At 34.6% G+C, this 27729-nt stretch overlaps 1 protein-coding gene across 6 annotated transcripts in view; it reads right to left on the bottom strand.

Annotated features, from left to right (window-relative positions):
* Window positions 1-27729, bottom strand: part of FAM13A (family with sequence similarity 13 member A) — a 344433-nt gene that overhangs the window by 53041 nt on the left and 263663 nt on the right. For all 6 annotated transcript variants that reach the window (XM_077142873.1, XM_077142872.1, XM_077142870.1 and 3 more), the window contains 3 exons: window positions 6460-6501; window positions 3421-3600; window positions 33-219 (listed from right to left, as the gene is read on the bottom strand). In XM_077142873.1, the coding sequence (XP_076998988.1) occupies window positions 33-219; window positions 3421-3600; window positions 6460-6501 (409 nt within the window). The remainder of the gene's footprint in view (window positions 1-32; window positions 220-3420; window positions 3601-6459; window positions 6502-27729) is intronic.

Raw genomic sequence — 27729 nt, 5'->3', positions numbered from 1 at the left:
CTAATAAAGATTTTATAGAAATTTTCACTTACCACAAGACCATCTTGAATTTCATTGAGCTCAGAAAATTTGGTACTGGATTTCTGACGTTTAGGTTTGCTCCTTTCTTCAATATAACCAGAATTGTTTTCATGTAATTTTTCCACTTCCTGAGCATTCAATATACAGTCATCAAGGTGGCTGAATCCAGAGGGGATATTTTCTTTGTTGACAAGTCCCCTTGAATTGGAAAAAAAAAATTAGTTTAATTTTGCTTTAGAGGGCAAAAGGTTATTTAATAATAATCGGAAGTCACAAGAGTGCCAGGAAATTTCAGTTTGCAGCTTTGATCAAAATCTAAGTAGAGTGCCACTCCTGAGAATGCTTGATGCCAAATAAATCACATTAAAAGAGAAAGTATTACTAGAGGCAAACTGGCAAGGGTTGTGTTTCTACCAATGAACAGCTTTTGTACTTGAACCAAAAGTAATTTGTATTGAAACAGGGAGAATAGTGCAATTTGACATAAAAATTTCCATTATTCACAGTAGATTGTTTTTAATCTTATAAATTAATATTCTTATAAATCATTATTTGGAGAAAAATATGAAATGGAAATACGATGTCTTCTCTAGAAAGGGATATATTGATTTTACCAAATGGGATTCATAGTAGAAATACATTAAATATACATAAATCTCTCTGAGTTAGAAATCTTGGTAGAAATAGTATAAGTTACTAAAACTATAGAATTCAAAGCATTTTAACTACACATGGATTTGTTACTTACCAGTCCAAGCTTATAATGTAAAAATCCTTCATGATTTAGCTTTAGAAATATATGCAAATGTCATATTTATGGAATTTTCTTCTAATGTTCTTGAGACAGTTCTCCTCTAAATATTTTAAACATTTCCATAAGATGGTTTTCACAAAATTACATTGCTTAGCAAATTGTGTTTTAAATCTATCACAGAGTAAGTTAAACCATCAGTCCAGCACCTGTCTGAATTACCATGACTTAGGGAGGTACAAATGAATAAAATTTGTATTTCCTAATATTATGCGTGGTGATTTGAATGTTATGTACCCCAGGAAATTCTTTGTTCTTTTAGTCCAATCTTGTGGGGGTAGACTTTTGTTGGGTGGGACATTTTTATTAGATTGTTTCCATGGAGATTTGGCCCTACCAATTCAAGGTGGGTCTTAATCCTTTCCTGGAGCCCTTTATGAGAGAAAGCTAAGAGATGATAAGAGAAAAAAATGTTCCCCCAAGGAGAATACAGAAGACCCACATGAGCTGAGAGGGCCATTTTAAAACAGATTTTGGTACCAAAGAAGAGGTGTACTGCAATTTGCAAACAGCAAAAATGCCGGACTGGCTTTGTAAATGGATGATCAGGACAGCAGAACCACCGATGCATGTAGAAAGGTAGTTTGCACCAGAGGCAGCAGTGGGCCTTCCTCCTTGATGTTCAGGGAAGAGTTCTGGTGCTCCAGGCCTCAAAAAGGGTGGAACACATTCCCATGGTATTGGGGAGAGCCTGGACACCACCTCATTCTAAATATAAAATAATTGAAGAAGAAAAGCTGATAGGGACTAACATGGAGGCATATATATTCAGGCTAACACTCTTAAAATCTCCTCCTGCATGCAGAGAGAAAAGCCTTCTGAGGATGGCTGGAAAAGAATAGAGCTGGAGAGAAAGAAGATTGTAATAAGAGCCCTGGAGCAAGGAAGGTGAGTAAAGGAACAGATTAGCTAGGATTAAGGCAGGAGAGAGGGGTAGGGGGAAGATTATTGATTTGCGTCCATACCGGGACAGGCAAAATTAGTAGCTAGGTCTGGGGCCTTGAGAGAAAAGGACCTTGCTCATGCAAAGATCTAGAATTCTCAGAGAAGTGTCTCTGTGTGAGCTTGGAGGGAGAAGTCATGACTAGGAGAATGATACAAACAAGAAACATCCCTAGACTTGAGAAACTATATTTAAATCCTGCAAGAGAGGTTACCCTATGTTTCATATTTCTCTGCCCTGTCTGGTCCCTGTCTATATGCGACCTTCCTTTAAAAAGGTATTTTAAAAATACAAAGTGTTGCTACACTCTGGCAAAAAGTGAGGCAGAGATAGGAACAGTGTTAAATGAATAATTTGTACTTGATGTGCAACTCGGCAGCATACAAACTCATTATTATATTCTCTAAAACCTTTCTATAAAACTCAATCAGTAGCTAAGTTTAAATGTAATCTTCTCTATTATAATTTTTCTATTTTCTAAATGGAATATTGCAACTCCTCTTACCCACCAGCTCCAAGACAAATCTTTTTCAAAGTGTTGCATATACCACTTGAAAAGTTAATTGGTCATATCACTAAAACCGTTTTATTTTCATAATTATGTTTGTTAATATATCCCTTAAATACTTCAGTGATGTACAACATGAGATTTATTCATACTATTTATTTTCTGTGTCTTTCTTTAAGCAAAAAGAAATTTCCATTATTTTCATAATGGTTTTTATATCGATTTTGAGTCCAAGTGAAAATGAATGAGGGGGACCAGGATCTGATCTAATAAGAAGTTTCTGTTAACTCTTTATTAAACAAAGAGTTGACAGAAACTCCTTATTAAACAAATTCTTGATATTTAATAAGGAGTTTAAAATAATAACTTTACAGAGACTAAATCTACATACATAAAAACAAAATGGAAACTTTTAGGGAAAATATATATGAATATAGTCTATTATATGTTAATTTATTTGTTTGACATTTAAAATCATGATTGTTAAATAATATGAATAGTAATTTTTCATCTATATTTTATCAAATTCTTTAATGGAGATTAAAGATCCCCTGCAATATTACTCTTAAAATTCATGCTTTGGGAATGTTTTAAAATCAGTCATAGTAATAATAAAGAACTTAAGCATTTCCTCTTTTGATTAGACTTAAACTCAGTCTTTCTCATATGAAAATATAATTAACAGTCAGAATACTACAGTGACTTTCTAGTATTTAATCAAGTGAATATACTGAAAAATCTGCTGGTTCATCATAAGTTGGCCCAACAGTCACATAGCAAAAGAATAAAACAACTTTTCTGCTGGACAGGCGAATGACAACTTTCTCCATTCATAGTTTAGGATCCCTTTAAAAAAGATATTCATGATGAAGTCATGAAATTTATTAAATCAGAGGTGGTTTTCTACAGCACATCAAACATTTAGATGGAACTGAAATATTTATTCAATCACCTACTAGTTCCCAAACATTAGCTAAGTGTAGAATGATCCAAACAAAAATTTTTAAGATTTTAACCTAAATACTGAAATGGGAGAGGTGTAGGAAGTCTGATCATAACACAGTGATTAGTTTTGGGGTATATATTTTTCAAAACAAAGAGAAAACACAAGCAAGATTAAAACACATGCTGACGTACATATCTCTGGCTCTTCTAATTTCATCCTGGTCCTTGGATTGGCGTCGCCGCTGTCTAGCAGAAGTTGTGGAAGATGCTGATGATGCTCCAGGTTCCGAGTCCTCTGGACTTTGACCTCCAGAGTTATTAACATCAAAAAGATGCTGCTCTACGGCTGACCGGATAGTTCTTTCTAAGAGTCTGGTAAAAAAGAAAATAATAATACAGAGTCAATCAAACAAACAAGTTTACCAGTGATAGAGTTTTCAAATTCCCATACTTTTGAATTTCCAATGGAAGATAAACCATATCTTGGTGAACAAAGACAAGGATGAGGCATTAAATTAAAAAATCTTTGCATCGTGTGTTAAAAACAAAATTAGATTAAATAGGTGGTTCAGTGATAGAATGCTCGCCTTCCATGCAGGAGGCCCGGGTTTGATTCCTGGACCACGCACTCCACCAAAATAAAAAAACAAACAAAACAAATTCCATCAATTTGATAAATTTCTTTCTCATCTCTGTGAGTTCCAGGATTACTGAAACATTCATAACAAGTACAGCAACAATTATAGGAGTCATTCAGGAATAAGGGTCATTTAATATAAGGCAGAATGAGGAAAAATAATTAACTTATTCTTAGAAAAGCAGTTTTCCTCCAGATTTCATACAGTTCTGCATGATTTGCAAACAAACTAGTACAAATAATTTTAGGATGCCTATCTTAAAGGGAGACAGTAAAGTCTGCCTGCCACGCCAATGCTTGAGGAAAGTGAACCCTAGAGCATGGCTGCCAGCCCAAGTACTGAGGATGCTGGAAACTTCACCCTAGTCTTTGGAATGAGCAGGGCCACTGTACAAGCCCTTAGAAAGGGTGGGGCTGAAGACATTATTCTATAGATGACTATTAGACCTTGAAATCTAATGGTGTTTGCCCTGCAGGGTTTCAGAACTGTTTGGGACTGGTGACCCCTATTTTGTTTCCAATTTCTCCCCATGGCAATGGGAACATTTACGCTCTGATTTCCTATTTAGAATCCCTTTAAGATATAATTATGTAGGGAATAATGCTATTAGAAATGTGTGCACGCGTGCGCGCACACACACACACACACATACCCCTTATCAGAATTACTACTTATAACAGCATGGCATAATCTTTCCTAAGTGCTACTGAATTAAATTGTGATGTATATAACTGAAACCATATTTATGCAAATACTCCAAAATATGTTGTTATGAAAAGTTGGAAGGATAGATTTTCTTTGTTCAACCTGAGCACAAAGGGCTGAAAAGACTGCCTGATGAGATATAAATAGTATCATTTTTAAAGCTGCATAATCCTTCAGTGTGTCTAAACCTTCTTTTATTACCGCATTATATATACTGAATAATATGGCATGGAAAGTTCTAAACTTAAACTCCTTAAAGCATGAAAATATCATATATATATATATTTTTTAAGTGCTCAGTTTGAGAAGTAGGATTCACTTAAATAAAATAGGTTTTGAAAAGTTAAGGAGTTTTAGATTTGTCAAAATGCAGTTTTATAATAGACTCATAGTAATTTCATTTAAATTTTATGTAAAATAGTTTAAGACCATGAGCAAGTATAGTTTAACATGGGAATTAAAACTTTTATATTTAGAATTCCACATTCCAAATGATTGAAGATTATATGACAGAAGTATGAAGGAATGTGAATAAACTGACATATGCATACAGACCAAATTGTGCCTTTCCCAAACTGTACAAGACATATAAGAAGGAAAGGTTATCAGGAAACAAAAAGTATTGGTCTAGTTGTGGACTCTTTAAAATTCATAAAGCTAAGGGAAGATAAATTACCCTATGATTTCTTCCTCACCCAATAAAAAAGAAAAAAAGCCCAAATTCAATCTGTTCGATCTAAATTCATTCTAATTAGTGCCTCTTCTAATTCTTCTTTTTCCCCATCATATCACATATTCCAATCTCCTACACCTAGTCTTGTTGATGGAAGAGACTCCTCCAAAAAGGTCTATACTTGTCTCAGAAAGAAAGGAAGAGAAGTAGATGTAATGAAAAAATCACTGGGCAAGGAAGTATTCATTCAGTCATTCAAAAAAATATATTTATTTAGTTCTTAATATACGCCAGGCACTTTCCTAGGTACTAGGGATACGGCTACAGATATGCTAGACAAGGTCCCTACTTTTATGGAGCTTACATTCTTGTGTGGCAAAATAAGTAATAAACACTATAATTTTATCATTTCAATTAGTGGTAACTTCTCTATAAAATAGTAAAAGGATTGAGAATGATGGTGGGCAGTCAGGGATGGCTTCTCAGATGAGATGACATTTTAACAACGCGATGAATGGTAAGTGCTGGCCAGAGTGAGAAACAGCCAGTAGGGAGGCAGGAAAAGCTGGCCTGTCCCAGGTACAGAGAGGCCACATGCAGCAGAAGTGTAAAGAGCAAGATAGTCAGAGAGGTGGGCAGGGGGCAGGTAACTGGTACTTAGATTTTCAACTAGGTGCAACTGGAAGCCTTTGAAGGAAAAAGCCAGTGGTTTACCTAATGACTAGAGCACTGCACTGTCCTGTGAAGAAAGGACGTGCTGCCACATCATCAGCTTGCTTTCCTTTCTGGGCTCCTAACCTATACTGGGTTTGGCACATTGCAAATGTTCAAAAATGCAGGGCGAATAAAATTAATGAAGTATGAAATTAAGATGCAGCTAATCTTTTAATCCTTAATAGCATCTCCTATGGAAAGATGTCTCCCAAAGTACAGATTGCTTTGCAGATATTGATTCCAACATTATTTTTAATCAAATAAACAACAAGCTCCTATTTTCAAATGAGCTGTCTGTAGTCACACACCCACACAAAGCTCAAACAGGATCACTTCTTTTTTAGTTCCCTCCCCTATGTAGAGTTATTTTTAAAAAACCACCATTGGTTGCTTATTAATCTTCTAATACTGCAAACAATCAAAATTGCTTTCCTCTGCTGTTAAAAAATGGGAAAGGGCAAAAAAATAAAAAATAAATAAAAACAACAACAAATAACTTACTCTCCAGTTGTTGAAACATTGCTGACTTGGGACACATGAGCACTGTGGAAAAGAAGAGAAGGGAAAGAATATCAGATTAGACCGAAAATCAGAGACTGAAACAAACACCCGCAGGAAGTCACAGGATTTAAGAATTAGCCCAGCCCTAATGACCTTTACATAATATTTAACCAGTCACTGACGTGATGATTTTCACTTATTTCTAGAAATACAGACAATTCTACAACTGACTGTGGAAAGCCGTTTCTTCCTCTGCCCCCCACTCCTACGACCCTAGTTCAGGGTCTTTTCATTTTTCCGAAAGTTAATGTAATAACTGTTGACTGCCTTACTGCTACAACCCTCCCTATGCCCCACTCTCCCCAACTTGAAGCCAACCACCAGTCCTGCAGACGTAAGCATCATTCTAAATCCTGTGCTGAACATGTAGAGAACAGCAGGGACCATAAGGGAAAGGGAACAAGGAACCAATATTGTTTTCCACCTAATTATTTCTAACCTATTTTCAAAGCAACCTGTTACCCTAAATTCCTCAAGATGGAAAATACCTCAAGTTCTATAATGTTTCACCTTAACACCTAATTTAAAGCACAACTGTTAAGCAGTTATAAACTTTTAGTTTCCCATTTTTCTCAAAAGTCTGAATTATCTAGAAAGCACTAAAAAGTTGTCAACCTACATTTGAATGATGAAATTATAAAACACTACCTGCTTAGCACACTTCAGAACTTTCTCCCTCTTGCTTGTCTGCTCTCTGCTCTTATAACCGCAATGAGGGCTGCAAGCTGGTAGCTATTTTAATTGCATTAGCATCATTACTTTCTCACATTCTGCCCTCTAGTGCTGAGTGGGCTTCTAAATCAAGATTCAAGCATGTCTATGCTTATACAAAGTCATTAAATATTGAGCATATTTTAAAAAATCTGAACTGGAAGTCAAACTGAGTTTTGCCTACAAGACTTTTTCTTTTTTCTTCTTCACTTGAACAAAACACTTGAAGAAAATAAAAGTTGTTTATGGCCAATATTGATGGCTTCCTTTCAATCAACACAAACATCCTAATTACTATGTAATTTTCAACATGAGACTATGTTGTTATGGAATCATCTGTTGTTTTTTTCTCCCAAGTAAGTTTATATCTCATATCTTTCAATTCAGAATCTAAGTGGTATGATATTTCTCATTTTCTTTGATCACATTCCCCACCACCTGACTAGGACTCATTTTCCCAGGGATGATCAATAATCACTCTTTAGCCCCGGGTAAGTTCCTTTAGTTAAAGCTGCAGTATTCTGTGTTGGCTGCAGACCACAGCCAGATCCCAGAAAACAACATAAAAAATCATGCTATTGTGCACGAGGGGAAGCGATCAGAAGAATCACATAAAATAATTTTTACAACCCTAGCAGTATCGACTATATCCCACACACTGTGCTAAGTGTTTTTTACATATATTTCCTCATTTACTGTTTACAATAATCCTATGAGGCAGGTGATCTTGTTTCAGACGAAGACAACAGGGAGGTTAAGTGACTTGCCCACAGTCTTGGAGCCAACGAATTAGATGAGCTGGGATTTGAATCAAGAAAGTTTTAATTCAAAGTCTAAGCCCTTAATCACTACACTAGACTGCCTTCCAATCCATCACTCACTGGAAGAACAGCTCCCTGGAGTCCTCTCTGTACATGGAGGCCTGGACTTAAGTATCTTACTTCGGTTTTAATCACAACCATTGCTCTTCCGCCTTACAATGCCTGTAATTCACACTGGTTTCCAGGTTGCATAACCAATAATAAATCTTTTGCTGCTCTCTGTCCTTAACTGGAACAGGCAGTCCCTACTTTTGATGCTTTGTGGCTCACTCTCTGTAAACTCAACACTGTATAATTAACTCCTGTAATCCACTTCTCAACACAGTTACACAACCTCGGTTTTGGGAACAAGGATCAATGGGGACAATGAATGGGGGGGAAGAGGGTCTGGGATGTGGATCAGCTGATGCTACAAAACATTCCAAAGACATGTAAGTATAATCAGTCAATTAGCCCTACATGCTGTCCAGAACTAAGTGATGAATTTCCTCTCCTCTCTTCTACAAAATTTAAACTGTCCTTTTATACCCATTAATGTGAACTTGATATTTTCATGGTTGGTTTGTTTGTTTTGGTCCTTTTTTTGTGGGGGAGGGGTGAAGGAAGAAAGATGTAAAAGAAAGAACAAAGAAATGACGACAAACAGGATCAGGTTCTGAGATTTCTTCTCTCTTAGTAAGTCTTTTCAAACTTTACTGTGCATGAGAATCACCTGGGGATCCTGTTAAGGCACAGATTCTAATTAAGTGGGGCTAGAGTCGAGAAAAGGGGTGGTTGACAATCTGCATTTCTAACAAGTTCCCTTTGATTCAGATGCTGTTGGTTTGTGAGACCACACTCTGAGTAGCAGGGTTCTAAATCCTTGCAACTACAATGTTCTAAATGTTCAATTACTTAGATACTACAATGCCTATTTTTAAAGCATTCTTATCTAGGTAGTGCAGGCATGTTTTTCAAAGTCATGGTAACCAAAGTGAATAAAAGGCAATGCATTGAAATATTCTTCAGAGCTTAAAAAAAAATAACCTGAACTATCTAAATAAGTTATGAGGAGCTTTTTCAGAATGAGAACCACATGAATAAATCAATAATAAAACCAAGTAAAAATTATTCATTTTTGCTAGTATTTTGTTTTAGGTCACATATATGATAAAATCATACTTCAGTGTTTTCTTAATAGTCCTTTGGAATTTGTGGTATATTAACATGTCTATACTTTCATATTCTTTTAATAAGTTTTTGATAAAGTGTTATGAGAAGAGAACATGCTTCATTGGCAATCAGAAAAGAGAAGTTCTAGTCTTGCCTTTGTAGAGCTAATTAGCTGAAATCATAGGCAGGTGTTTGGTTAGTTTGGCTGCTTTGAATTGTTTTTTTTTTTTTTCACATAGAAATGAAAGGTTTGGCTAGTGATCTCTGGCTTTCTCTTAGCTCTAAAAGTTTACAAAACAATCATAGATTCAAGTTTATTGCTTTAAAGTTTAAATCAGAATAATTTTGTAGCTGTATATCTACTTTTATGATATAGTATCAGTCATATTTACGGTTTATTAGATAACAAAATGGCCTTGGTCAGCCATCCAACCACCCCCCTAGATCCTGTGGGATGTGCTTAACAATTCACCAATAACTAGATTTCTAAGATAATTTAATGACAGAAATAGAGACTGCTTCCATAGTTATAGGTGACTCATGGAGTAACTTTAAGGTATTGACAAAAATGCAATAAGCATGTAAATAATAAGCAAATAAGCTAATGAGAAAGATAGGGTTTCCCTTCATCTGCATGTAGCTTGGCCTCGTTTTCTACAGCTAGGAATAATGAGTTTTTTAGATTCACAGCCTGATTTGCAGAGAAAATTTCTATATCTGACTTATATGCACTTGGATATTGAAGAGTTACTTTTGTTATGTTGATAAAGCAAATATTCAAAATTGAAATTAGTTCATGTGCAGATGCAGCATTATAGCCAATTTCATAACCCACTACTACTATCAGTAATGATGCAATTGAATTTTCTATTAGCATGATCCTTAAAATAGATTTAAGTCTACTCTGAAACATATTCCATGGCATATTTAAATATCTCTAGTCTTCTTCTTTATTAGCAGGACCTTAACTATAAGATTTTCTTAAGCTGACTGGGCAGTGCCATATTAGTCTTTAAAATTTGCATGCAATAAGATGCACAGAACTCCTGTTGACAGCTGAATACTTAATTAGGTCTCCTGATCTGAAATAAAGATGTATATAGATAAAAAGAAGTTTCAAATCTACAGAGGACAAATATTTTGAAAAAGCATGTGTTCGATACTAAAATATAGTATTTCAGTACGTTCTCTTTTCTGCGACCTATAAAATCCCACCTGTAAAATATTATTGCTTTAATAGGAACTCTGAAGTCTAACATAAATCATCCTTTTTCCTTAGAATATATTAACATTTATTGATTTTTTTACAAGTAAGGATTAAAAAGACGTTTATGTGATGTTTGTTTAAATAAGCCTAAGGATGAAGTTCACATAATTAACTCTCAAAACAGCATGAAACTCTTAATTTGTCTTTAACAGAATATAGTATTTTTAATATCTTAAAAAATACTAAAAGTTTGTATGCAATATCAACTTTATGAGATGATTGTAGAGTCATTTCCTTGTATTTGTATAGTAGATTTCCAAATTAAAATTTTTCATGATTTTAGCTCATTCTTCATATTATCATACATAAAACAATACTCTCAATCTTCAATACTTATTCATTTTGCTTTATCCTTTCACTATGATTAACATATGCAAAAACTTAATGGGATATATATAAGCATGTAGAATTTGAAAACAATTGCATCATTCTTTGTGGTGGTATTACAGACATTCTAGATACAAAAATGCCTCATTTTGTTTTAAATGAGTTACTATGCATAATATACTAGAACATGAAAAACACGATACATGGATATGACTCAGTAGAAGGAAAAATTTATAAACTTTTATTATGAATAATTATAAACACTTCTGATTCCTTTAAATATTAGGACTAATTTGAAGGGGAAAAAAGTTCTTCACTCCTACACTCTGCTCTCTTAAACACTTTTAAACAAATTAACTATAGCCCATCAAAATATCAGAATACTTGACATTTGTACAACTTCTTGTGAAGGCTTAATTATTGGGGTTTTCAGTTTACATAATGAGTATGTTTTTGCATTAAAAGGAATTCACAAAATTTCTTTTGTTTCTAGATCAAGGTACTTATTAAGAAGAATTATGAAATGAAATGGACAGTTCAATGTATATACTGTACCCATTTTACAGAAGAGGAAATTGAGGCTCAAGAGGGTTAGTATTTCATACAACTTTAATCCTATCTCACACAGTCTGGCTTTAGAGAGTATTCTTAATAATGATGTGATTTTTATTCTCAAATAATGCTATTATTTACATAATTCTTGACTATATTTTTAGTTACTTAATTGAATTGGATTAGATAACAAAAAGTGATTTTTGGATTCAAATAGAATTTTCTTCTCAAAATTAATATATTCCAGAAAATTGTTTCATCTAGATCTTCAGAAAAGCACCAGGAATCGAACCCAGGTCTTGGGTATGGCGGGAGAGAACTCTGCCACTCAGCCATGGTTGCCCGCCCACTATCTAATCTTTTTAAAACTACTGTTCATTAGTACAAACTTTTATTCTGATTATTGTAACTGTCCCTTTTATTTTCCTTAAGTTTGTCAAGTGTTTTTCCATTTTATTGTATGTATGTATGTATGTTTGTGTCTATGTTTTTATTTATTCATTCATTCATTCATTCATTTATTTTTGGGCACATGGTCCAGGAATTAAACTCGGATCTCCCACATGGAAGGTGAGCATTCTACCACTGAACCACCTGTTCACCCTTATAGTTCTTATTTTTATTAAAAAAAAAAAAAACAGCTTCTGGATTTAAACGTGAGTTCTGCTCTTTTTGTTTTCTTTATTATTACCATAACCTTTTAGGTATCCAAAAGGGTGCTTTTCCTTCCTTTTTATAGCCTCTTATTCTGAATGCATATTTATTTATTTTCAATCTACTTGAGTATGAATTACCTCTTAGAAAAATGTATTCCTCATTCCATAAATTTTGATATGTATTTTAACATTTTTCTTTATTTTTCTAGATTGACTACACTTCAGGTTTTATTTTCTCTTTGAGCTTTTTATTTAAAGAGAGTTTTTCTTGGCTGATTGGAACTTTTTTTGTTATTAATTACCTATGGTCAGAAAAAATGGTTGCTAAAATTTCTACTCTTTAAGAACGTTTAGCCACAGCTGAATAATTTGTATAAAGCAGTATGAATGCTTGATTCCTATCTGTAGTTTACGAAGTTTAATATATGTATATATTTGTTCATTTATTTTAAATGGTACTAATTATATAACAAATTACCAGTTATTTATTAATCAATTTTGTTTTTTATTGAAAGATAGTTGTATGTATGAGTCCTATACCTCGAATGTGTTTATTATTAACTTAAGGGTTTAAATGCTGTGTTATTTGATATATACTTATTTGTAACATTTATATCTTCAGTGTGGATCTTACCTGGTAAAATAAGTCTAGGATTGTCCTGTCAAATAAATTTGGTGTTGAACTCTAGTTGTCTTGGTATTGGTATTGATTTCTCTTTTTGTTCACATTTATCAGAGTATATCTGTCTTTTTATTATAAATTTTTCTGTGCCATTTTGGTTTAGTTAAGTCTCTTGTGAGCACATCAGCATTCAAAGAGCTTTTCTGAATATCCTTAGCTTTTATCAGAGAATTTAATCTATTTACATTTATTATAACAGCTGATATATTTTTCTAGTTTTGCATTTTTGCTTTATGTTTTTTAATTTGGGAGCTTTCTTTTCTTCTAATTTCTGTCTTTGCTTTTATCTTCTGAGGAGAATTTGCCATATAGGTATTTGCAATGCAGAAATTTGTTCATAATTCCACTAGTGATTGCCTCTCATACTCTTACTTCCTTAATTATTAAAAAAAACAACAAAAAAACAAAAATAGCAACTTACAACTCTTGTTCCTAAGCCCCAAACTTCTAATGCAAGACAAGAAATGCAGAACTTCATTATTCATCCCTCCACCAATGCTTATTATAACCAAGTCTCCACTTCCTGCATTTAAAAAATTTTGATTCATTTTTTAATTAGCTAGGCATACTTTCACTTTGATTCCTACCTTTAGTTATATCATAATGATTTCTTCCTTAGGATTTTCAGGTTGGCTTTCAAATCTCTGACCTTTGCTTCCACTGTTATTTCTCTCATAGTTTTTTCCTCCAAACTTTTCCTCCTCATTCTAGGAGGTCTTGTTATGTTTCTCTTTCATCTTGTACTTGAGGTATTTTTAACAATTTTTGCTCTTTAATGCTTCCCATATAGTTTTTACTTTAACTCTCTTTTTGGTTGTTGGTAACAAATTTCTATGTTTCTCTTTTCCTTCCTTATTTCAGCTGCTCTTTTTTGTCTCTATACTTTCAATTCTAATCCTCTTTTTCTCTTACAGCTTGCTACAAATGTTTCCAAGGGTCAATTATGTCCTTTAGCATACTTGGAGAAGACTACATTAGTAATTATCAAGTTTTACTCTGAATCACATGTAATATTCTCTGAAATCTGCTTTTATCCTGAGTCCTTAGGGCAAGCCACCCCTTTTCTGAGTTTGGAATTCTCCTTACAGGGCACAAATAGTTTCTTTCTGTTTAGTGGTTCCTAAGTGGGAACAATTAATCCAGAAAGAGCCATCAACTGAGTGGGCAAACTATCCTGAGTTTATATTAATCTCCACTTGACTGTGGGAAAATATGATCTCCTGAACCTAGCTTTGAAAAGCCGGTAGATGAGCCAGCCCACTTTAGAACAGTCTTCAATGCCTACAAGTTCAAATTTGCTATTTTGTGCAATTTTATGTCTAAGCTGGAGAATCAGAAACAAATTTTTAGTATACTTTGTGAAGTATACTTGAAAGCATACTTCAAATCCAATAATCTCCCTACCTCTATTCTTTTCTCAAATTCTTTTTGTTAGGTGACTGAAGATCCCCTCTCTTTTACACTGTTTTGAGTACTGAATGTCCTAGTCTCTGAATGGATATAGAAATAAAGAAGTTAATGGGGTAGAAAGGTGGAAAAAGAATATACAATTCAGCACCTGATGACTCAAAAAATAAGCTTTTGTTTAACCAGGGAAATGCTATGTGCTTTTCTCATCACTGTGGTAGACAGTGGAAGGAATCCAAGTCAGTTTTTTTTTTTTCTTACTGTTTTTCTTTATGGCCATATGTGTTGTTCAGATGGTAGAATATGAAGTTGGCAAGGCAAAATAAGTTTCTCAATCCATCTCAATGGATGATGTGACCTCTGACACACGGTTGTCTTTATCATTGTATAGTGCTATCTCTAGTTTTTTTTTTTTCATTTATACCATTATTAGAAATTAAATGGGAAGGTAGAATAGTTTTATCAGGCAAAGCTAGCCTGCTAGCAGTTTAAACTAGAAGTTTACATTTTATTAAAACCTGAAGTTCTCACAGAAAAGCCCATAGTTAAGCAGCAAAACTGAGGAATGAAGTATCAGGTGATCAAAGTAGAATGGATATAAAGGTATCATTTTGTACAAGTAAAATTTTCTCTTGATTTACTGTACTGAGGGAATAAATATGAACAGAAGCATTAAAATTATACAAATTTAAATAAGGGATTGATTTCTGGGAAGGATGGTAGAGAAGGGACTCTAGGACTCAGTCTTTCCACCAAAAATAACTATCAAACTGCTAGAAATAGTTTGAAACAACTATTTTGAAACTCCAGGAGCCAGAAAAACACTGTGCAGCATCCAAGGAAAAATGGGAAGAAGTTGAAAAATTATGGTAAACAACAGTAAATTATACTCTCCATGCAGCAGATTTACCAGCACCTATCCTCTCACTCTAGTGGCAGGATGACTTGGGGTTTCAGTCCCTGGCTAGCTTGCTGGTGACAGAAAGGGACATAAAAATTCTATTCGCTAAGGGATAGGGTTGGGCACAGCCGATCAGTCATCATGACTTATGATTAGTGAATTCAAATTTGCTGGGTTCTGGCTTGGAGGGCACTCATTACTTCAACCCATCTCAGACAAATATAGCAGCACCCATTGTTTTAACCTGCCCAGACAAAGAAGCAGTCATGGTTTCAACCCTCTGGACAGGAGAGGTGGTGGTGGAGATTTAAAGATGCAGCACTTTGTGTATCAAAGAACTTCATCAAGAAAATAGAAAGACAGCCTACACAATGGGAGACAATATTTGGAAATGACATATCAGATAAAGGTCTATATCCAGAATTTATAAAGAGATTGTTCAACTCAACAAAAAGACAGCCAACCCAATTACAAAATGGGAAAAAGACTTGAACAGACGCCTCTCAGAAGAGGAAATACTGATGGCCAAAAGGCACATGAAGAGATACTCAATGCCCCTGGCCATTAGAGAAATGCAAATCAAAACCACAATGAGATATCATCTCACACGCACCAGAATGGCCATTATCAACAAAACAGAAAATGACAAGTGCTGGAGAGGATGCGGAGAAAGAGGCACACTGACCCACTGTTGGTGGGAATGTCAAATGGTGAAACCACTGTGGAAGGCAGTTTGGCGGTTCCTCAAAAAGCTGAATATAGAATTGCCATACGACCGAGCAATACCATTGCTAGGTATCTACTCAAAGGACTTAAGGGCAAAGACACAAACGGACATTTGCACACCAATGTTTATAGCAGCGTTATTTACAATTGCAAAGAGATGGAAACAGCCAAAATGTCCATCAACAGAGGAGTGGCTAAACAAACTGTGGTATACACATACGATGGAATATTATGCAGCTTTAAGACAGAATAAACTTATGAAGAATGTGATAACATGGATGGACCTAGAGAACATTATGCTGAGTGAGACTAGCCAAAAACTAAAGGACAAATACTGTATGGTCCCACTGATGTGAACCAACATTCGAGAATAAACTTGGAATATGTCATTGGTAACAGAGATCATCAGGAGTTAGAAACAGGGTAAGATAATGGGTAATTGGAGCTGAAGGGATACAGACTGTGCAACAGGACTAGATACAAAAACTCAAAAATGGACAGCACAATACTACCTAATTGTAATGTAATTATGTTAAAACACTGAATGAAGCTGCATCTGAGCTATAGTTTTTTGTTTGTTTGTTTGTTTTTATATATATTTTTTGTATTTTGTATTTTTATTTTTTTTCTCTATATTATCACTTTATTTCTTTTTCTGTTGGATTGCTGTTTCTTTTTCTAAATCAATGCAAATGTACTAAGAAATGATGATCATACATCTACGTGATGATATTAAGAATTACTGATTGCATATGTAGAATGGAATGATTTCTAAATGTTGTGTTAGTTAATTTTTTTTAATTAATAAAAAATAAATAAATAAATAAATAAATAATAAAAAAAAGATGCAGCACTTACTCAGGGCTGTGGGTGACAGTTACCTGAAAGGCTGCATGTGCTGAGCAGGCCAGGAAAGCTCAGACTTGGGGAGTCATCAGAGAAGCTCTTGATGCCCTTCCTGATCCCATCTCCAGGGCAATTTGGAGGATTAGCATCCTTTTTGTGGGTCCCTGGCCTTGTTATGGGAAACAACTAACTTGGGAAAGTCCTCCTTCCAGAATTGCCCTCCAAGCAAAGGCAGCTTGAGACAACAAAACAAGTGTAAAAACTATAAAGGCAGACAGTCTTGGAAAAAGGCCTGCTGGTTTCAAACACCCAGGAGTGGGAAGCCTATCTCCTGGGGAACAGAAGGGACAACCAAACTTCTGTAAATGGGAGAACTTCAAAACAATGAACAAACAAAAGCCCAGGACTAGACAGAGTCCCATAAAGGTAGGAAAAACCCTGCACACTGCAATCACTTTGGGCAGATCTTCCTGTTAAAAAGGCTGAAACTCACAAAAATCTGTCTTATCTCCAGCAATTACAAAATCAAGAAACAGACATTTCAGGGAATAAATCTCAGAGTTAACATTTTTAAATATTAAAATGCACAATGTGGGGGCGGGCCGCGGTGGCTCAGCGGGCAAGAGTGCTTGCCTGCCGTGCCGGAGGACCCCGGTTCGATTCCCGGCCCCAGCCCATGTAAAAAACAAACAAACAAACAAAATATAATAAAACAAGAAAATGTTTAAAAATGTTTCCCTTTCTTCCTCCCTTCCTTCCTTCTCTGTCTTTCCTTCCTAAAAAAAAAAAAAAAAAAATGCACAATGTGTAACAACAAAAGACTACAAGACAAAGAAACAGGAAATGGTGGTCGATCCAAAGGAAGAAAATAAAAATCCAGAAAATACCAGTGAAAAAGAGGAGAATGTGGACATACTGAACAAAACCTTTAAAAACATGATCTTAAAAATGCTCAAGGAGATGAAGGAAAATGCAGAGAAAGAACTGAAGAATAACAGGAAAACATTGAATGAGCAATATGAGAGTGTAAATAAAGAGAAAGAAATTTTAAAAAGGAACCAAATAGAAATATTAGTGTTGAAGACCACAATAACTGAAATGAAAAATGCCCAGGAGAGTTTCAGGAACAGATTGGAGCTGGCAGAAGAAAGAAATCAGTAAACTTGAAGACATGACACTTGAAATGAGTTAAGCTGAGGAGCAGAAAGAAAAAGAAATATTAAAATTAAAAATAGCCTAAGACAGCTCTGGGACACCATCAAACACACCAAAATATACACTGTTGGAGTCTCAGGAGGAGAAAGAAAAAAAGGGGCAGAAGAATTATTCAAAGAAATAATGACAGAGAATTTCTCAAACTTAGCAAAAGATGTGAATGTACACATCCATGAAGCTCAGAAAACAACAAACAGTATACATGAAGGAAAATTTACCCTGTCATATATTGATCACACTACTGAATGCAAAGGACAAAGAGAGAGTTCTGAAAGCTGCAAGAGAAGAGCAATGTATTTATTATGCACAAGGGAGTCCCAATTTAATTCACTGCTGCTTTCTCAAAAAAAAAAAAAAAAAAAAAAAAACCAACACGAAGGCAAGAAGGCAGTGGGTTGAAAAATCTCAGAGTACTGAAAGAAAACAAGTGTCAGCCAAGAATTTTATTTCTGCAAAGACTCTCTTTCAAAAAATGAGGGTGAGAATAAGACATTCTCAGCTGAGGGAGCTCATTTTCACTAGACCTGCCCTACAAGCAATCCTAAAGAGAGCTCTTCAGATTGAAAGGAAAGGACATTAGACAGTGGTTCAAACCAGCAGAAAGAAATAAAGACCTGCAGTAAAAGTAACCACTTGGGTATACATGGCAGAATTATTGTATTATACTGTTTGATATGTTAATTCTACTCCTTACTTCTTTTAGGGGCTATCATGCAAATTTATAAAAAAGTAATGATAATCTAGGTTTTTGGACATGTTATGTATTAAGATATAAGAAGTAACAAATACCAAAAAAAAAAAAATGGTAGGGAGATAGAGGGGTACTATATGTAAATATTAGTGAATTTAAGTTGGTATCAATCCAAATATGATCATTATATATTTAGGATATTAAATTTTAATCCATGATAACCACAAGGAAAATAGATGAAACATATTTCCAGATATAAATGATATGACACTCAATATGGTACAACACAAAAAAGCAAATAAAACAAAAGTAGGCATTAATGGAAGTAAGGGACAAAAAAGATAAAAGACAGAAAAAAGTCAGTAGCGACCTTAAATATAAATGGATAAAATCTCTAGTCAAAAGGCAGAGATTGGCAGAATGGATAAAAAAGAGTGACCCAACAACATGCAGTCTGCAAGAGACTCACCTTAAATTCAAAGAAACAAGAATGTTATAGGCAAAAGGATGGAATAAATATATACCATATAAGTAGTAACCAAAAGAGATCTGGGGTGGCTATACTAATATTAAATGAAATAGACATTAAATAAAAAACAGTTACAAGGGACTAAGATGGTCATTATATACCGATAGAAGGGAAAATTCAAAGGGAAGATGTAACAATTATAAATATATATGCACCTTCCAGAAAAGCCCCAAAATATATGAAGCAAATACTGACAGATCAGAAGAAGAGAAACTGACGATTCTACATTAATAGTAGAAGACACTAATACATCACACTCAATAATGAATAGAACAACTAGTCAGAAAATCAATAAGGAAATAAGGGACATGAATGTTATATTAAACCAACTAACCCTAACAGACATAAATAAAGCACTGCACATTACAAAAACAGAATACACATTCTTCAGGAGAGCTCACGGATCATTCTTCAGGATAGGCCATATGTCTCTAAAAAATTTAAAAATCTTGAAATCACACAATGTATATTCTCTGACTACAATGGAATGAAACTAAAAGTATATAAACAGGGAGAAAAAGAAAATTCATAAACATGTGGATATTAAACAATGTACCTTTTAACAACCAATGGACCAAAGATGAAATCAGAAGCAAAATTAGGAAATATCTTAAGGTGAATGAAAATGAAAATATAACTGTGCCAGTTTGAAAGGATGCATGTACCCTAGAAAAGCCATTTTTTAAATCTTAATCCCATTTTATAAATCCAGCTGTTTCTTCTAATCCCTATTCGGTACTGTATGTTTGAATCTGTAATTAGATCATCTCCCTAGAGATGTGACTCAATCAAGAGTGGTTGGTAAACTGGATTAGGTGGAGATGTGTCTCTACTCATTTGGGTGGATCTTGATTAGTTTATCAGAATCCTATAAAAGGAGGAAACATTTTGAAGAAGGAAGAGATTTGGAGAGAGAAGAGAATGTTGCAGCATCACAAAGCAGAGAATCCACCAGCCAGTGACCTTTGGAGATGAAGAAGGAAAATGCCACCCTGGGAGCTTCATGAAACAGGAAGCCAGGAGAGAAAACTAGTAGATGATGCTGTGTTCACTATGTGCCCTTCCAACTGAGAGAGAAGCCCTGACTATGTTCACCATGTGCCTTCTCACTTGAGAGAGAGACCCTGAACTTCATTGGCCTTCTTGAACCAAGGTATCTTTCTCTGGATGCCTGAGATCGGACATTTCTATAGACTTGCTTTACTTGGGACATTTTCTGGCTTTAAAACTGTAAACTAGCAACTTATTAAATTCCTCTTTTTAAAAGCCATTCTGTTTATGGTATAGTGCATTCTGGCATCTTGCAAACTAGAACAATAACATACCAAAGCTTATGAGATGCAGCGAAGGTAGTGCTGAAAGGGAAATTTATAGCTGTAAATGCTTAAAAAAAGAAGGAAGACTTCTAATCAGAGATCTAACCTCAAAACTGGATGAATTAGAAAAAGAAAAGGAAACTAAACCCAAAGCAAGCAGAAGGAAAAAATAACAAAGAGACAAATGAAAAAGAAAACAAACAAAAAAAATCAATAGAATCAACTAAACGAAAAGTTAGTTCTTTGAAAAGATCAATAAAATTGTCAAACCTTTAGCTAGACTGATAGAGACAAAGAGAGAAGACACAAATAATGAAAATCGGAAATGAAAAAGGGGACATTACTACCAACCGTGCTGAAATAAAAAGGACTAAAAAGAGGATACTATGAAAACTGTATGCAAAGAATTATATAATCTAGATGAAATGGATGAATTCTTAGAAACACACAAACTACCTATATTTTCTCAAGAAGAAAGAGAAGATCTCAACAAGCCAATTATGGGTAAAAAGATTTGATCAGTAATAAAAAATCTCCCAACAAAGAAAAAAGCCTAGGATGAGATGGCTTCACAGGAGAATTCTCCCAAACATTCTAAGAAGACTAAACTACAATTCTGCTCAAATTCTTTCAAAATCTTGAAGAGGAGGGAACACTCCTTTAACTCATTCTGCAAGGCCAACATCACCCTAGCCGAATAAAGATACCACAAGGAAAGAAACTACAGACAATATCTCTTATGAGTATACATGTAAAAATCCTCAACAAAATATTAGCTAACACAATCCAACAGCACATTAAAATAATTATACACCATGATCGAGTGGGATTTATTCCTGGTATGCAAGACTGGTTCAACATAAGAAAATCAATTAATGTAATACAACAGCTTAACAGAACAACAACAAAAAACAAACGATAATCTCAATTGATGCAGAAAAGGCATGTGACAAAATACAACACGCCTTTTTTTTTTTTATAAGAACACACAGAACGCTTGGAATAGTAGGAAACCTCCTCAACATGATAAAGGACCTATATGAGAAGCACAGAGTTAGCTTCCTACCTAATGGTGAAATACTGAAAGTTTTCCCTTTAAGATCAGGAACAAGACACGGATGCCCACTGTCACCACAGTTATCTAACATTGTATAGGAAGTTCTAGCCAGAGCAATTAGGGAAGAAAAAGAAACAAAAGGCATCCAAATTGGAAAGGAAGAAGTAAAACTTTTCCTATTTGCAGATGATCTGATCCTATATATAGAAAATTCTGAAAAATCCACAACAAAGGTCCTAGAGCTAATAAATGAATTCAGCTAAGTGGTGGGGTGCAAGAGCAACACCAAAAAATCTGCAGTGTTTTTATACACAAGAAATGAAGAATTAGATGGAGAAATGAAACAAATTCCATTCATTATAGGAACTAAAAGAATCAAATATCTAGGAATAAATTTAACAAGAATGTAAAAGACCTCTACATAGAAAACAACAAATATTCTTCAAACAAATTTAAGAAGACCTACATTAATGGAAGGACATTCCCATGCTCATGGATTGGAAGACTAAATGTTTAAGATGCTAATACCACTCAGAGCAATTTATAGATTCAATGCCATCCCAATCAAATTCCAACAACCCTTTTTTTTGTAGAAATGGAAAAGTCAATCATCAATTCATATGGGTCCCGAATAACTAAATTCATCTTGAAAAATAAGAATGAAGTTGAAAAATTCACACTTCCCAATATCAGAACTTATTACAAAGCCACAGTAATCAAAACAGCATGGTCTGGCACAGTGATAGACACATAGATAAATGGAATCAAATTGAGAGCTCAGAAATCAACTATCATATCTATGGCTAACTGATTTTTTTTGTTTGTTTTTTGTTTTGTTTTCTTTTCTGGCCAACTGATTTTTGACAAGGTGGCAAAGATCACTCAATTAGGAAAGAATAGTCTCTTCAAAAATTGGGGCTGGGAAAATTGGATCTTCATTTGCAAAAAAAATCAAAAATGAAAATAAAGGAGGAGGACACCTACCTCACACCTTATGCAAAAATCAACTACAAATGGATCAAAGACCTTAATATAAAAGCTAGAACTATCAAACTCCTAGATGAAAATGTACAGAAGCATCTTCAGGATCTTGTCTTAGGCCACAGTTTCTTAGATTTTATGCCCAAAACACAAGCAACAAAAGATAAATAAATGGGACCTCATCAAAATTAAAAACTTTTGCACCTGAAAGGACTTTATCATGAAAGTAAAACGACAACCTACCCAAAAGGAGAAAATATTTAGAAACCACATATCTGATAAAGGTTTAATATTCAGAATATCTAAAGAGATCCTTCAATTTAACAACTAAAAGACAAACAAGTCAATCAAAAAATGGGCAAAAGACTTGAACAGACAGTTCCTCAAGTAAGATATACACATAGGCAGAAAGCACATGAAATGATACTCAACATTTTTAGCTGATAGGAAAATGCAAATCACCACCACAATGAGATACTGTTTTACACCCATTAGAATGGCTGCCATTTTTTTTAAAAAAAGGAAAATAAGTGTTGGAGAGAACATAGAGAAAGAAGAACACTCATTCATTGCTGGTGGCAATGTGAAATGGCGTAGCCACTCATTTGGTGAGCAAGAAAGCTAAGTATAGAACTATCATGTGACGGAATAATCTCACTACTAGTTGTATAGCCCAAAAATTGAAAGCAGGGACAAGAACAGATATTTGCACACCAATGTTCACAGCAGCAATATTCACAATTGCCAAAAGATGGACGCAACCCAAGTGTCCATCAACTGATGAAAAGATAAATAAAATGTGCTATATACATATAATAGAATATTACTCAGCCATAAAAAGGAATGCTATCCTGATACATGTAACAACATGAATGAAATAAGCTAACACAAAAAGATAAATATTGGGTGGGCCATGGTGGCTCAGCAGGCAAGAATGCTTGCCTGCCATGCCAGACGACCCGGGTTCGATTCCCGGTGCCTGCCCATGTGAAAAAGAAAGACAAATATTGTATGATCTCACTGATTTGGAACAATTAGGATAAGCACACTCAGTCATAATCTAGTATATATGTTACCAGGAGATGGTGGTGGGCACAGGGAATGAAAAGCATTAAATTCCTATTTGGAATGATGGAAATATTCTGGTAATGGATGGAGGTGATGGTAGCACCATTTGTGAACACAGTTAACAGCACTGAAATATATATATTTGAATATGGTTAAAAGGGGAAATGTTAGATTGTATAATGGTAACAGGATAAAATTTTTAAAGAAATTATGGAACTATACTATACAAACAGAGAAACCTAAGTTAAACCTAGAGTTTAATAAAATAATTCCAAAAATGTGCTATCACCAATTGTAACAAAATTCCATACCAATACAAAGTGCTGCTGAAGGGGTAGCGTTGGAATCCTCTATTTTATGCATGATTGTTCTATAAATCCCAAACTTCTCTAATAATAAAAAATTTAAATAATCTATATTTGTTTCTCAGGACAGCCTAAATGTGTTTAATATTTCCCATTATCATTACTAGAATTATAACTAGAATTTATACTTATCTCTGACTATGCAAAAAATACAACTAGTATTTCCACGAATTCTATCCCTAGAGAATTCTATGATAAACAGCGGTAAAAGGTATACATATTTTTCAGGGTAAATTAAGGATACTGTCGTTCTGGTTCAGTGGCTTTCAATTACAGGGATACATCAAAATCTCCTATGTGACTTTGAAGCTGTACATACCCAGGCCCCATTTGAGACTCAGAATCTGGCCATGAGACCTAGGAAACTTTAAAGAGCTCCATTGGCAGATGCACATCTATGGTTGAGAATCACTACTCTAGTAAAAAAGGGCAAAAAATTTAAATATTTTCAATATACAGTTATTTGTATCTAAAAGATACTCAAATACCTAGCTGACTTTATCATTTGGTAAAAAATTAAATAGCCTGCCTGTTAGTTCCAATTATTAGTCCGAAACATGCCATAAACAAATAAAATATCTGCTCTGCTACATCTCTACAACCTATTCCACTATAATGAGGAATTTTTATCTCAAAATGACAGTTCGGAAATTAAACATTGTGCTTCTTAGAGGGGATAAATGAACTTGAGAATTAAAAATCAACTATAACAAAAAAAAAAAATCAGAGACATACAAATTATATTGCAAGTTGTTTCAAAACGTATTCCCCCTAAAAGCATCTGAAAATGCTTTAGAAACAACTTCTCTACATTTCAGGATAGGATTGGCAAGATATAATTTCCAGATCCCATCTAATATTAGGTGGTATTTTAATTTGAACTTATCAAAGCTAAATTTTTTCATCAACTTAAATTCTACAGTTAAGGATTTTCATAAAATTGATGGCTTCTAGGTTATAGTAATGAAAAATTAACAAAAATCCTTAATAATAAGTTTGTTTGCTGGACAGCTAACTAAGAAACAAATCCATATGAAATTCCTTTCACAAAAATTAGAAAACGGAAATACTGAAATTGGCAGGAAGCGACTCCAAATCTTCTAAAACAGTTATTTATCTTCATTTTGCCCTGTGAGTTCAAAGATTTGGGCTGAAATTGATTTAAAAAAAAAATTCAGGGCCAGAGTGTAGATGGAGTGCATGATGAGAAAGAGAAACTGGAGGAAGATCTGGGCAGTTGCCAGAAGAAGATGTTAAGTTAGCAAGGAACAAGCATCCAGAGGCTGTCAGAATCTGCTGAGTAAGGTTGGTCACAAAGCACAGACATGTAGCCCTTAAAGCACAGAGTTAGGATTTTGACAAAAACAAACAAAACAGGCAAGGAAGGGATTTACTTAGACAGGCTAGATACATAATCCAGGGATTTGTAAAGAAGAAGGAATTCAAGGGTAGAGGTCTGACGGCATTAGCCAAATTCAGATATGGAGGGTGGGATCTGATTCCGGTCACACAAGTGTGAAACTGTGGAGAGAGCAAGTAGAGACTGTAAGTAGTGAAAATTAAGAACCCACAGCAGACCACAGAAATCAAAAGCTGGGTCGCAGTCACTGAAGACTGAGACAAATTGAAGTTGAGCTACAACCGATCCTAGCCAGATCTGACTGAGTACCAGGAAAAAGAATTCAGACAATAGCAGGCTGAACATGATGCAGAACACTAACTGCAGGTTGCTTTGATGCTAAGCCAATCTATTGAGGCAAAACCTCCTTTTTTTAGGATGCTAGAGACCAGGGTATAGACATCCTTGCCCAAAGCTTTTCCCCCCTTAAGTTTGCAAGTTCATGTTTATTTGTGGCTATCTCATCAAGGGTTTGGCGTGACTTGTCCTTCCCTTTCACTTCCTTAATCATTTCAATGGGGCTGGTAATCCCTAATGAGCATCTGGGGAACAATGACACTTACTGTTTGAGCTACTGTAGCTGCAAGAAACTTGCCACATGGGATGGAGACTGGTGTAGATTTGGAGTACTATTTCTTTCCTTTGTAAAACAGAACAAAAGGTTCTGTGGTGAGTTAGGTTCAGTTGGAGAAATAAAGAAATTAGAGAAGAGAGACTTCTTATCAGAATATATTTAATCTTGAGTGAGAATATATGAGTGTGTCTATTTAGTAAGCACCCTACTTTATAACAGAAAGGATAGAAGGCAAATGAAATGTGCAGTTGACTAGTGTGGTTCTGAGAAGACAGTAAAAAAAATCTCAGGTTACAGAAACTGACATTCTACAAAGGTGAAAAATGAAGCAAGATTATTATTGAAAGGGTCTGTCTGGTTCTCTGTTTCTGCATCCTACCTGCCTTTCTCCTAGAACAGTTAGGTCCTGGGACTTCCACTGTGCTCTCCAGCCTTAGTGGGCTTTTCGTCTTTACCCTCTATCCAAGATACAGACTCTGCTTCGTTTTCGTTTAACATCTTGTTTTCTATCTTCATTCCAATAACTAGAGCTGTGGCTGATATCTTTGCAACCTGAATTTCTCTATGGATCATTTACTCTCCTTGCTCTGAGACTACAGCCCTGCTGTGCTCTCCTCTTCTCTCTGCTCTCCCTGAAGACCGCCCACTCCTGGACCTGCAGCCACTGCGTTTTGCTGTTCTGCCTCATGCAAGATCTTCCAGAATCAACCACCAAACTGAACACCCCACCAGCTGTTCTAGCCCTGTTCTCAGGACTCAATTTTCACTGGCCTGGCTGTTTATGGCTGGATCTAGTTCCGGTTGGTGATATATCTCAGTTAGTGTGTCTCATTTCTTGATTGGCCTTTCTACCCTCTGAGAAAAATATGACACTCTCCACTGTCAAAACACAATATATGCTATTTAATATTCAATATTCCTAGTCAGGGAAGATGTTATTTTGTAACTACCCATCACTTTTTACTTTTCAGACGCAGTTAGTATTAATGGATTTAAAAGAGCCAATTTAGTTCTTCATCATGTTAATAAATCATTATAAAAATCATGAGACTTGCAATAGCTCCCTTTTATGGGCCCTGTATCAAAAGAATCCCATGTAATGAAATAGGAGGGAAGGAATAGAAGATAACTTATTTAAATATGTTTAAAACATTTAAGTATTAATTTGCTCTTACTATAGATAGTGGAAAACAAAATGCACTAATTTATAAATTAAATCATTTAGTGGGGCATTAGCAGATTTTTTCAACTCTAAAAATCTAGAACTTAATCATAATTAACAATCACATTTACTTTCTTCTATTCAAATACTATATATTAAAAAAATAAACAAACAAGAAATAACAGTCTATCTCAAACCAGAAATGCAAATGATTGGAAAAAAAAACTTTTATCAATGTAATTCTTATATAATTTCTAAGACTATCATAAAATATTGTTCAGAAAAAGAAACTATTTTTTAAATGTTTTAATTTTAAGCTCAATAATTCCTATTTTTGTATTTATAAAATGCCTTCATTTAGTTTAAACTTGTACTACAACAAAAGAATGCCTGCTGGCAACATTTCCTTTTCCTGCCACTCTGTTTACTCTATTGTAAATGTTCACTAGTATGGACTTTCATTCTTTATTGCAACTTTTATCAAAGTTTAGTTTTCATGACCTTCAATATTGAAAAGGTCAAATAGCTTATATTAAGAGTTCAGTTTTATCAAGAGTTCTTCACTTTCATTCAGCAAGTACAGAATTTATTTTTAAATAATACATTAATTAGTCATATTACAAGTCTAGGTAATTACAAACACAATTATGTCTTTGAGGGTTTAAGATTTGTAAACCCATTTTCTCAACCTGCTTTTTAAAAAAGTAGTCAAAATAAAATAAAATTCAATACTATTTAAAACGCAAATTGGTGGTACCCAAGAGATAAGGTCAAGATATTCAGAGGAACAGTTCTCATTAGTTAG

The sequence above is a fragment of the Tamandua tetradactyla genome, chromosome 24 (genome assembly GCF_023851605.1).
Source record: "Tamandua tetradactyla isolate mTamTet1 chromosome 24, mTamTet1.pri, whole genome shotgun sequence".
NCBI lineage: Eukaryota > Metazoa > Chordata > Mammalia > Pilosa > Myrmecophagidae > Tamandua > Tamandua tetradactyla.
Note: the sequence above shows the minus strand (reverse complement) of the source record. Positions and strands in the feature narration are given on the sequence as shown.